The 13,083-nt window shown below is 38.9% G+C and overlaps 1 protein-coding gene across 5 annotated transcripts in view; it reads left to right on the forward strand.

Moving 5' to 3' along the window:
- Window positions 1-13,083, forward strand: part of LOC109061094 (neuronal migration protein doublecortin-like) — a 223,535-nt gene that overhangs the window by 72,927 nt on the left and 137,525 nt on the right. For all 5 annotated transcript variants that reach the window (XM_042778558.1, XM_042778559.1, XM_042778557.1 and 2 more), the window contains one exon: window positions 1,245-1,672. In XM_042778558.1, coding sequence (XP_042634492.1) covers window positions 1,282-1,672 — 391 coding nt within the window. In that variant the 5' untranslated portion in view covers window positions 1,245-1,281. The remainder of the gene's footprint in view (window positions 1-1,244; window positions 1,673-13,083) is intronic.

A 13,083-nucleotide genomic window follows, 5' to 3' on the forward strand; every position in this document is an offset into this window, starting at 1 on the left:
ACTCACCCTTTTGGTCCCCTTCGGTACCAAGGCCAGTGAATTTGCACTGGGGCTTTGAGAAGGTTACGATCTTAGCGTATCTTTTGTGCCGCAGCTTGTCGACAATTGCAGCACCACAGGGTTGTGACGGTGTTCAGGTTGTGGCATTTTCCATGGACCCGATATGTCGTTCGACATAACTCGTAGTGACCGACAGATAGGGAACGTCTCGGTTACGATGTTATGTCCCCATGCCACAGCCTTGAACTATTTGCTGTTGCCGGGACACGTTCTCTGCTCCTCAGCGTAAAACCTGAATGAATGTATGCATTCTGTTACCTTATATACCCGGGCATGGGGAGTGGCTCAGCATGCAAAATCCACTAGCCAATTTTCATTGGTGTTTTCTCTTAAACTCAGAGATGATTGGCCTCCCAAGTGAGACCTCATATGTCATTCGACATAACGTCTCCATTCCCTTCATCAGGGAACGAGGGTTATGTACGTAACCGAGACGTTACTACGCACAGGCCGTATTGATTGTAAATACAAATATAAGATGAGTAAGGAAAACAAGGTACTTATTAAAATAATCACCCTTTACTTCAATATGAACACAGAAAATTCCTGTTAACAGGTTAATATAACGTTTCCCATTCTATGACTAGTAAAATAATGGCAACTAACTCTGATGAACATGGCTCTCCTCGGTGTAGCTGCGAGCACTGCATCTTCTTCTTGTTTGACAGGTGTCAGCGTTAAGGCACAATACTGCCACCTGGGCGCTCAACCAGGTATTGGCACTGGAGTATTTACATGTGGTGTTATCATAAGAGAATTTTAAATATTGCGGTTATCTTCACACACTAAATTAACACAATATCAATAATTGTTGCTTTGAATATCACGCTTATCGTTAATACCGGTATATTGCATTACCTCTATTTAAGGATAATGGTTTTAATGGTTTAATGGTTATACCAAATATCATTCAAATAAAACTACTCTTGGCAATATATATATATATATATATATATATATATATATATATATATATATATATATATATATATCTTATATTAAAAAAAAACATAAATACAACATATGAAAACCAAATTTGACACAAATAATAATAATAATAAAATATTTCATCAATATGGTCATAAATTATTGACAGTATTTAAATCATTTATGCATTATTTTTGATTGCCCTCAAATAATATTAAACTTTTAAATTCTTTTATTTGGTTTCTCATTTTTGTCAGACCCATAATTCTTCAGTACAAGACCTTCACCACCCCTATGGATACCTCCTCTGAACATGTTGCCATGGAGCTGGACTTCGGCCATTTTGATGAGCGGGACAAGGCATCTCGTACGCCACGAGGTGGACGTGCCAATGGTCTTCCCAGTCCCACCCACAGCGCTCACTGCAGTTTTTACCATACACGCACCCTCCAGGCTCTGACCAGCGAGAAAAAGGCTAAGAAGGTGCGATTCTATCGCAATGGCGACCGCTATTTCAAGGGCATCGTGTATGCAGTGGCCAATGACCGTTTCCGCACATTTGACGCTCTACTGGCTGACTTAACCCGCTCTCTGTCTGACCATATCAATCTGCCACAAGGGGTCAGATACATTTTTACCATCGACGGATCAAGGAAGATTAGCAGTCTGGATGAGGTAGAGGAAGGTGAGTGTTTGAGTTTGGCAGTAAGATTTAAAGAGCTTGAAAAACTTGTACATAATGGTGTCTCTATAATTTGCATACTATTATTGAGCAATAAATCTCCACATAAACAGTTACTCTGAGAAACATCCATAGAGATTTCAGACCAGCTACATTATAAAATATGCTTGTTATAAAACATTATTTTTTCTTGGTTCATTTACAAACAAGCAAACAATTAATCAATCAATAAATCAATAAACAAACAGTAAACTAAGAGATACACGTTTAACAGTGTCAAACACAGTGCTACACTTCACTCATTAACTCGCAGCACTTATGTTTATTTGCTGGTAAACTTACAAAATAAAAACTTAATGGTTAAAATTTGGAAATGAAGAAATTTTGACAGGAATATTAGTACTGTAAATTCACTATGGTACTGTAAAAGTATTATTATTATCATAATTATTATTATTATTCCAGTGCATTATTTGTATTATTACTAATTATTTATTTACTTTGTTTCACATTTTTATTAATTAATCTTAAGAAAAATCCTGTTCCAAAGTTTACATACCCTTAAAGGGATAGTTCATCCAAAAATTTAAATTCTGTCATTAATTATTCATTTATTTCTTGACACTTATTTCTGTCATTATTTTTGTTTGCTTTGTGCACAAAAAGTATTCTCGTAGATTCATAGCATTATGGTTTAACCACTGATTTCACATGGACAATTTTAATTATATTTTTACTTTGTTTCTGGGCCATAAAACTTTTCAGTTGCGTTGCTGTCTATGAGGGGTCAGAAAGCTCTCGGATTTCATCAAAAATATCTTAATTTCCATTCCGAAGATGAACGAAGGTCTTACAGGTTTAAAACAACAGGTTGAGAAATGAATGACAGAATTTAAATTTTGGGGTGAACTATCCTTTTAAATCTTGGTGTGTGTCATTAGCTGGATGATCCACAAGTGTGTTTATGTTTTGTGATAGTTATTCATGAGTTGTCCCCATCGTTCTTCAGAAAAATCCTTCAAGTCCTTCATGTTCTTTGTTTTTCCAGCATCTTGTGCATATTTGAAAGTGAAAGTGAAAGTGACATGACATGTGGACAAGTATGGTGACATGTCTGCATTTGTCCCATCCAAAGTGCACACATACAGCAGTGAACACACACACACACACACATACATACACTGTGAACACACACCCGGAGCAGTGGGTAGCCATTTTTTGCTGCAGCTCCCGGAGTGTTCGGTGCCTTGATCGAGGGCACCTCAGCCGTGGTATTGAAAGTAGGAGAGAGCACTGTACATTCACACACCCTACCTACAATCCATGCCGGTACGAGACTCGAACCCACAACCCTTGGGTTACGAGACCGACTCTCTCAGTCGGACAGAACAGTGTCAACATTAACCATAGCAAATTTGGAGTCTCTAACTCCAACTATCTAGCGCCACCACTTGTCCAAAGTTTCAATATCTTTATGCTAATAACTTTTGAACCGTAAGGCACAGAAGGAAAATTATTTTTTCCCTCTGAATCCTTGGCTCATGCCGAGTCGAATGGACCCCAAAATTCAAAAATCGCAAGGTTTAGTTTTTTCCGCTATTTTCAATTGTTCAAAAACCCAACTTTTTCGAACTCGTCCTAGACAGTTAGTCCGATTTTCATGAAAATTGGATCAGGTCATCTTCAGACCATTCTGGCCAAAAGTTATGGAATTCAAGTTGATTCGTCCAAGCGTTCTCGAATACCATGAGAACAAATTCTACGTAAAGCGCGCAAAAATGCTTTTGTGGCTATATCTCCACAACAGTTTGGCCTATTGAGACCAAACTTGGTGGGTGTTATAACAAGCATGACCTGAGACTACCTGCAGTGCTTCGGCTCTGCTCTAGTGGTCAGGAGATATGAAAAATGCATATTTTTGCTCATAACTTCTGAATGGTTTGGCCAAAAATCACAAAACTGGTCTCGTTAGATTTGGTGCATCATGCCGAATTGAATGATACCAAATTTTCCAATGTCAGCCATTTTGGTCGTCGGCCATTTTGAATTATGTTCTAAAATGCTGTATTTCACAAACACAAATCTTTACGAAACCAATTACAAAAATACTTTTTCGAACTCCTCCTAGACCGTTGGTCCGATTTTCACCAAATTTGGCTCGGATCATCTTCAGACAAAGCTGGCAAAAATTTATGGATTTTGTGTTGCTACACGCAATGGTTTTCATTTAGCACATAAACGAATTTGCTGGAAAGATGCAAAACTGCATCTGAGAGCTGTATTTCTGTAAAGGTTTTGACATATTTACACCAAACTTTGTATGTGCCATTGTCACCTCACACTGACCACGACACATCAATTTGGTAACAGCGCCACCTATTGGCAAAGAGTAATAAACCATTCATTAACCTTAAATTATAAAATTTCCAAAAATGCTAATAACTTTTTATTGCATTAGGCTTTTGTAACTGGTCTCAAAATATTCCTTGGGTCATGCCGACAACAGACATATACATTTTTTAGTAGGAAATCTGAACTCCCTGTCCGCCATTTTGATTTGTTAAAATCCTACTTTTTCTAACTCCTCCTCAACTGTTGGTCCGATTTACACCAAAATCGAGTCAGATCATCTTCTGACTGTGCTGACAAAAAGTTATGCATTACGTGTCAATTGACAAAACCGTTTTCATATAGCACCGTTACAAATTTTAGGCACGGTGCCAAAATGGTTCTGAGGCTATATCTCTGCAAAGCTTTGACATATTTGCACCAAACTTTGTATGTGTCATTGTCACCTCACACTGACCATGCCACATCAATTTGGTAACAGCGCCACCTATTGGTCAAGAGTAATAAACCATTCATTAACCATGAATAATTACATTTATAAAAATGCTAATAACTTTTTATTGCATTAGCCTATTGCAATGAAACTGGTCTCAAAATATTCAGTACCGTATGCCGACAACATAGATACCAAATATGCCAAAGTAAGCTGAACTTCCTTTCTGCCATTTTGATTTATTTTGACAACCTACTTTTTTGATCTCCTCATCAACGGTTGGTTCAATTTTCACCAAAATCGAGCCAGATGATCTTCAGACTGTGCTGACAAAAAGTTATGGATTTTGTGTCGATAGACAAAACCGTCTTCGCATACCACAGCAACGAATTTCAGGCATGATGCCAAATTGACACTTGTAGCTGTATCTCTGCAGTGCTTTGGCATATTGACACTAAACTTAGTGTGTGTCATTGTCAACTCACACAGAACACAGCACATCGATTTGATAACAGCGCCACCTATTGGTCACACTTGATAAGCCAATAAATCACGATACTAGAGGTTGTATTTATGATTTTTCCGCAATTACAATTACAATCATCCTAAAATTGATTTTATTGCTCGTTGTTGCATTTGGTCTCATGCTCCATGCCATGCTTAGCTCCTCAACTTGCTGCTGGAGTGCTTGGCCCCGTAATTGCTGCTTGCAGCTATATTTAGGGGCCAAGCACCGAAGGTGCTTAGGCACCTATTGTAATCGTTAGATTTCCTATTATTAGGGGCCAAGCACCAAAGGTGTGTAGGCACCTATTGTTTTTGTTAGAATTCTTCTTAAAGACATTCATTCATTAATAATTATTAGCATTTTTAAAAATTTCATAACTTTTGATTGCATTGACCTATTGTAATGAAACTGGTCTCAAAATATTTCTTGGGTCATGTCGACAACAAACATATCAATTACGTCATAATACGCTGAACTTTCTGTCGGATATTTTGGTTTATGTTGAAAACCTACTTTTTTGCTCTCCTCATCAACCTTTGGTCCGATTTTCACCAAAATCGAGTACAATCATCTTCAGACTGTGCAGACAAAAAGTTATGGATTTCGTGTCAATAGACGCAACCGTTTTCGTACAGCGCTGCTATAAACTTTAAGCACTGTGTCAAAATGACTCTAAGGCTATATCTCTTCAAAGCTTTGACATACTGACACCAAATTTTGTTTGTGCAATAGCCACCTCACACTGACCATTCCACACTAATTTGGTAACAGTGCCACCTATTGGTCAAACTTGATAAGCCAATAAATCCTATTACTAGTTGTTTTGTTTATTGTTTTTAAAGCCATTTTGCCTAAAATAATCTTAAAATGGTTTTAATTACTCATTCCCAGCCGTACGTCTGAAGCTTGCTCCTGTAGTGCTTGGCCCCGTAATTGCTGCTTGCAGCTCTATTTATTATTAGGGGCCAAGCACCGAAGGTGCGTAGGCACCTATTGAAATCGTTGGCGTTATTATTATTAGGGGCCAAGCACCGAAGGTGCGTAGGCACATATTGAAATCGTTGGCGTTATTATTAGGGGCCAAGCACCGAAGGTGCGTAGGCACCTATTGAAACCGTTGGCGTTATTATTAGGGGCCAAGCACTGAAGGTGCGTAGGCACCTATTGAAATCGTTGGCGTTATTATTATTAGGGGCCAAGCACTGAAGGTGCGTAGGCACCTATTGTATCCGTTGGCGTTATTCTTCTTCTTCTTCTTCATCTTCTTCCGCCGCAAGTCTATGGCAGCCCATAGAACCGATTGCGGGAAAGTTGTATAATTTGGCACACTGACAGAGGACAGTCCCAACATTAACTATAGCAAATTTGAAGTCTCTAACTCCAACTCTCTAGCGCCACCACTTGTCCAAAGTTTCAATATTTTTATGCTAATAACTTTTGAACCGTAAGCCACAAAATGAAAAACGAACTCGAACTCGTCCTAGACGGTTATTCCGATTTTCACGAAAATTGGCTCAGTTCATCTTCTGACGATGCCGACAAAAAGTTATGGAATTCAAGTTGATTCGTCCAACTGTTCTCGACTACCACGTGAAAAAATTATTCGAAAAGCACGCAAAAATGCTTGTGAGGCTATAACTCCGCAACGGTTTGGCGTATTGAGACCAAACTTGGTGTGTGTTATAACAATCATGACCTGAGACTTCCTGCAGTGTTTCGACGCAGCGCCACCTAGTGGTCAGGAGATATGAAAAATGCATATTTTTGCTTATAACTTCTGAATGGTTTGGCCAAAAATCACAAAACTGGTCTCATTAGATTCGTGGATCATGTCAAGTCGAATGATATCCAATTTTCCTGTGTCGGCCGTTTTAGGTGTCGGCCATTTTGAATTATGTTTCAAAATGCTGTATTTTTTGAACGCATTATCGTATCGCTACGAAAATAATTACAAAAATGTTTGGCTCCATGCCCTGAAGCTACTCAAAAAGTTTGGTGGCAGCGCCACCTTGTGGTCAAAAGTTATAATGAAATATCTTAAAAATGCTAATAACTTTTGAAAAAATTAGACTATTGCAATGAAAGTCATGTCTCTATATTCTTTGGGTCATGCCGAGAACATCGATACAATGGCAGTGTCTCTCAGAAGTCAAGATGGGCAGAGGATCACCAATTTCCCCAATGCTGCGGTGAAAAATAGTGGAGCAATATCAGAAAGGAGTTTCTCAGAGAAAATTGCAAAAAGTTTGAAGTTATCATCATCTGCAGTGCATAATATCATCCAAAGATTCAGAGAATCTGGAACAATCTCTGTGCATAAGGGTCAAGGCCGGAAAACCATATTGGATGCCCGTGATCTTCAGGCCCTTAGACGGCACTGCATCACATACAGGAATGCTACTGTAATGGAAATCACAACATGGGCTCAGGAATACTTCCAGAAAACATTGTCGGTGAACACAATCCCCCATGCCATTCGCCATTGCCGGCTAAAACTCTATAGGTCAAAAAAGAAGCCATATCTAAACATGATCCAGAAGCAGGCTTTTTCTCTGGGCCAAGCCTCATTTAAAATGGACTGTAGCAAAAGTAGAAAACTGTTCTGTGATCAGACGAATCAAAGTTTGAAGTTCTTTTTGAAAAAACTGGGATGCCATGTCATCCAGACTAAAGAGGACAAGGACAACCCAAGTTGTTATCACTGCTCAGTTTAGAAGCCTGCATCTCTGATGGTATGGGGTTGCATTAGTGCATGTGGCATGGGCAGCTTACACATCTGGAAAGGCACCATCAATGCTGAAAGGTATATCCAAGTTCTAGAACAACATATGCTCCCATCCAGACGTCGTCACTTTCAGGGAAGACCTTGCATTTTCCAACATGACAATGCAAGACCACATACTGCATCAATTACAACATCATGGCTGCGTAGAAGAAGGATCCGGGTACTGAAATGGCCAGCCTGCAGTCCAGATCTTTCAACCATAGAAATCATTTAGTGCATCATAAAGAGGAAGATGCGACAAAGAAGACCTAAGACAGTTGAGCAACTAGAAGCCTGTATTAGACAAGAATGGGACAACATTCCTATTCCTAAACTTGAGCAACATCTCAGCGCGGCTAAATGGAGTGCGAGAACAGAACAGACTGGGCATATGCCTACTTAACTCCAGGTTAACACACTGTCTGTGATGCATATTTTTCTGAGCCCATGTTAACGGATCAGAGCATTCACACTGCACATGAAAAAATATGCAAAAGATGTGAACAGAAAATGTTAGAAATAGAAAGCTGTGAAAATAATTAATATATAGCACATGAGCATAGAGAGATTTGTGAGTGTACAGGATGCAGTTTGAGCGAGAGGAGACACGTTTTAAGTGCGCGCACTCTCTCTGGGTGAGAGCAGCGTGTATCTGAGCATGCTCATCTGGTTTTGTGACAGAGCAAAGGAAATCTGAGTGCCAGCGGAGAGATTCAAGCTCGAACATTATTTTAATGCGCTCTCGCTGCTGCTTACGCACTGCAGACAGAGTACTTGTGAACCTGTATAATGTATAACTAATATATTTCATCACCTGAGATACCGCTACAATGAGCTCTATGACCAATACATGGCAAAACTGGACACAGGATTTATTTATTTTTTTATTTCTTTTGCCATATGTGAAGACATTTTGTAACACCTTTACTTAGAGATTATTTTGACTTATGTCTGTTCTAGAGACATGTTACAACTTTTTGATAAAGCTCTAATTGGTTTTCTTTTGGAAATATGTTTCAAATTCATACTGAATGCATTTATGACTTTAAAGCATGTCTGTGTGTGTCAAAATCGAGATTAAAATTGAAATCGCAAAATTGATCAAAAACGCGATAGGTTTTTTTTTGTCCATATCACACAGCCCTAGTAAGCACAGGATCCAGAGAACGTCGAGATGCAAAGCGATAATAATCCACACTGAGTCCCGCTAATATCCAGTGGCGATCAGCACTAGGGAACAATGCCAGTCGGGACTTAACTCTTATAAGCAAGCTGCCACTTTTTCCCCGGCGTGTGTATCTCTTCCTCCTCCAAGGAGGACACAAAGTTTGGCAAAGGTACGTAGGTAACTCTTCCAGGTGCAGAGGAGGGGGCAAATCTTTTTGTCCACTTGAATTAAATTTCACTGCATTTTCCATGAACGACCTTATATCAAGTAATGCTTGGCGTTCGTACACCAGTAAAGAGTCTGCATTGTTTAAAACAGTCAATAAAAACAATAAAAACATGTGCAAAACTGAGAGCAGATGACGGCTGGCCATACACTCAGGCGCCATCATCATCCGTGAATCCGGATATAGAGTATAGAGTTGCTCCTGAAAGAAAAAACTGATTGTATAAAACAAAATTTGATATTTGGTATAATTTGCTTATGCCATTTTGTATATTACTACTTAGACAAACATAAAAATTAAACATAATTCAGTCAATAATGAGGAAAAGTGCTATGGCACATAGTAAAATATGATTATGGTTGGTAATGTGCTTTTGTAACTTTTAAAGCATATATAATGTTATTTATGAAGAATTACAATCTCATTTTGTAGTTCAAAGGGTTTTCTATACAATGACACCATTTTTTTTCTTTTTTTTCAATTTCTCCATTGTATGTGTGTAGGGTAGGGTAAACACAATTTGGGTGTGTCAAGTCAAGTCACCTTTATTTATATAGCGCTTTAAACAAAAAAGATTGCGTCAAAGCAACTGAACAACATTAATTAGGAAAACAGTGTGTCAATAATGCAAAATGACAGTTAAAGGCAATTCATCATTGAATTCAGTGATGTCATCATGCAGCTCAGTTCAGTTTAAATCATATCTGTGCAATCATTTGCAATCAAGTCAACGATATCGCTGTAAATGAAGTGTCTCCAACTAAGCAAGCCAGAGGCGACAGCGGCAAGGAACCAAAACTCCATCGGTGACAGAATGGAGAAAAACCTTGGGAGAAACCAGGCTCAGTTCTCCTCTGACCAGACTAAACCAGCAGTTCAATTCCAGGCTGCAGCAAAGTCAGATTGTGCAGAAAAATCATCTGTGGTCTTCTCCCAGTGGTCGTCTGAGACAAGGTCTTTACAGGGGATCTGTCTCTGGGGCTCTAGTTGTCCTGGTCTCCGCTGTCTTTCAGGGCTGTAGAGGTCCTTTCTAGGTGCTGATCCACCATCTGGGCTGGATACGTACTGGATCCGGGTGACTGCAGTGACCCTCTGACTTGGATACACACTGGATCTGGTGGCTATGGTGACCTCAGAATAAGAAAGAAACAGACTAATATTAGTGTAGATGCCATTCTTCTAATGATGTAGCAAGTACATCGGGTGTTATGGGAAGTGTTCCCAGTTCCGGTTTACCTAATTAATGCAGCCTAAAAATCCTTTAGCGGATTTGGATATTAGAAGCGTATTAGTGTGCTACGTTTAAGCCAGGTTAAAGAGATGGGTCTTTAATCTAGATTTAAACTGCAAGAGTGTGTCTGCCTCCCGAACAATGTTAGGTAGGTTATTCCAGAGTTTGGGCGCTAAATAGGAAAAGGATCTGCCACCCGCAGTTGACTTTGATATTCTAGGTATTATCAAATTGTCAGAGTTTTGAGAACGGAGTGGACATTGAAGGACTATTATGTAACAAGAGCTCGTTCAAATACTGAGGTGCTAAACCATTCAGGGCTTTATAAGTAATAATCAAGATTTTAAAATCTATACGATGTTTGATAGGGAGCCAGTGCAGTGTTGACAGAACCGGGCTAATATGATCATACTTCCTGGAGTTTGTTTACTAAGCATGCAGAACAACCACCCAATAAAGAATTACAATAATCTAACCTTGAGGTCATAAACGCATGGATTAACAGTTCTGCATTTGACATTGAGAGCATAGGCCGTAATTAAGATATATTTTTGAGATGGAAAAATGCAGTTTAACAAATGCTAGAAACGTGGCTTCATAAGGAAAAGTTGCTATCAAATAGCACACCTAGGTTCCTAACTGATGACGAAGAATTGACAGAGCAGCCATCAAGTCTTAGACAGCATTCTAGATTATTACATGCAAAGCTTTTAGGTCCTATAATTAACACCTCTGTTTTTTCAGCAGTAAGAAATTACTCGTCATCCAGTTTTTTATATCGACTATGCATTCCGTCCATTCCATGCATGACCGGGCCATGAAGAAATGAAGAGCTGAGTTTCATCAGCATAACAGTGAAAGCTAACACTGTGTTTCCTGATGATATTTTCCAAGGGTAACATGTAAATCAGGGATCCTCAAATCTGGCCCACGAGATCCACTTTCCTGCAGAGTTTAGCTCTAACCCTAATCAAACACACCTGAGCAAGCTAATCAGCGTCTCTTCGGGGTCTTCAGAAAATCACAGGTAGGTGAGTTTGATCAGGGTTGGAGCTAAACTCTGCAGTGCATTGGCCCTCCAGGGCAAGATTTGAGGAACCCTGATGTAAAGCGTGAAGAGTAACGGCCCTAGTACTGAGCCTTGAGGTACTCCATACTGCACTTGTGATCGATATGATACCTTTTCATTCACTGCTACGAATTGATGGCGGTCATATAAGTACGATTTAAACCATCACTTCCAACAAAGTGATCTAGTCTATGCAAAAGAATGGTGCAGTCAATAGTGTCGAACGCAGCACTAATAGATAGATACAACCACGATCAGATGATAAGAACAGGTCATTTGTAACTCTAAGGAGAGCAGTCTCAGTACTATGATACGGTCTAAATTCTGACTGGAAATCCTCACAGATGCCATTTTTCTCTAAGAAGGAATATAATTGTGAGGATACTACCTTTTCTAGTATCTTGGACAGAAAAGGGAGATTCGAGATTGGCCTATAATTAACTCATTCTTTGGGGTCAAGTTTTTTTTTTTTTTTTTTTTTTATGAGAGGTTTAATAACCAGTTTGAAGGTTTTGGGGACATATCCTAATAACAACGAGGACTTAATAATAGTCAGAAGAGTATCTATGACTTCTGGAAGCACCTCTTTTAGGAGCTTAGATGGAATAGGGTCTAACATACATGTTGTTGGTTTAGATGATTTAACAAGTTTATACAATTCTTCCTCTCCCATAGTAAAGAATGAGTGGAACTGTTCCTTAGGAGATCTATAGTGCACTGTCTGATGTGATACTGCAGCTGACGGCTGCATGGTTACAATTTTATCTCTAATAGCATCGATTTTAGAAGTAAAGTAGTTCATAAAGTCATTGCTGTGATGTTGGGAGATGTCAACACTTGTTGATGCTTTATTTTTCGTTAATTTAGCCACTGTATTGAATAAATACCTGGGGTTATGTTTGTTTTCTTCTAAAAGTGACTAAAAGTAATCAGATCTAGCAGTTTTTAATGCTTTTCTGTAGGATAGTTTACATTCCCTCCAAGCAATACAAAATAACTCTAGTTTTGTTTTCCTCCAGCTGCGCTCCATTTTCCGGGCTGCTCTCTTTAGGGTGCGAGTGTGCTCATTATACCACGGTGTCAGACTGTTTTCCTTAACCTTCCTTAAGCGTAAAGGAGGAACTGTATTTAAAATGCTAGAAAAGAGAGAGTCCATATTTTCTGTTACATCATCAAGTTGTTCTGAGGTTTTGGATATGCTAAGGAATTGGGATACATCAGGAAGATTACTTACAAAGCAGTCTTTTGTGGTAGAAGTGATGGTTCTACCATACTTGTAACAAGAAGTAGAATTTACAGTTTTAGCTATATGAAGTTTGCACAAAACTAAATAATGATCTGAGATATCATCGCTTGGCTGCATAATTTCAACACCATCAACATCAATTCCATGTGACAGTATTAAATCTAGAGTATGATTTTGACAATGAGTAGGTCCTGAGACATGTTGTCTAACCCCAATAGAGATCAGAATGTCTATAGATGCTGATCGCATGTCAAATTTGGGAGAAAATACACAAAAATGCCCCAGAGCTAAAGGGTTAGTTCAACCAAAAATTACACTTTACAAAACGAGGATTTGTAAAGGAAAATGTTGGAGGATTTGAATATAAGCCAAGAGGAGACTGGTTTTCCTTTGCTGAAGTAAGAAAACTTTGCTTCCTCT

Source organism: Cyprinus carpio, chromosome A21, assembly GCF_018340385.1.
Source record: "Cyprinus carpio isolate SPL01 chromosome A21, ASM1834038v1, whole genome shotgun sequence".
Classification (NCBI taxonomy): Eukaryota; Metazoa; Chordata; class Actinopteri; order Cypriniformes; family Cyprinidae; genus Cyprinus; species Cyprinus carpio.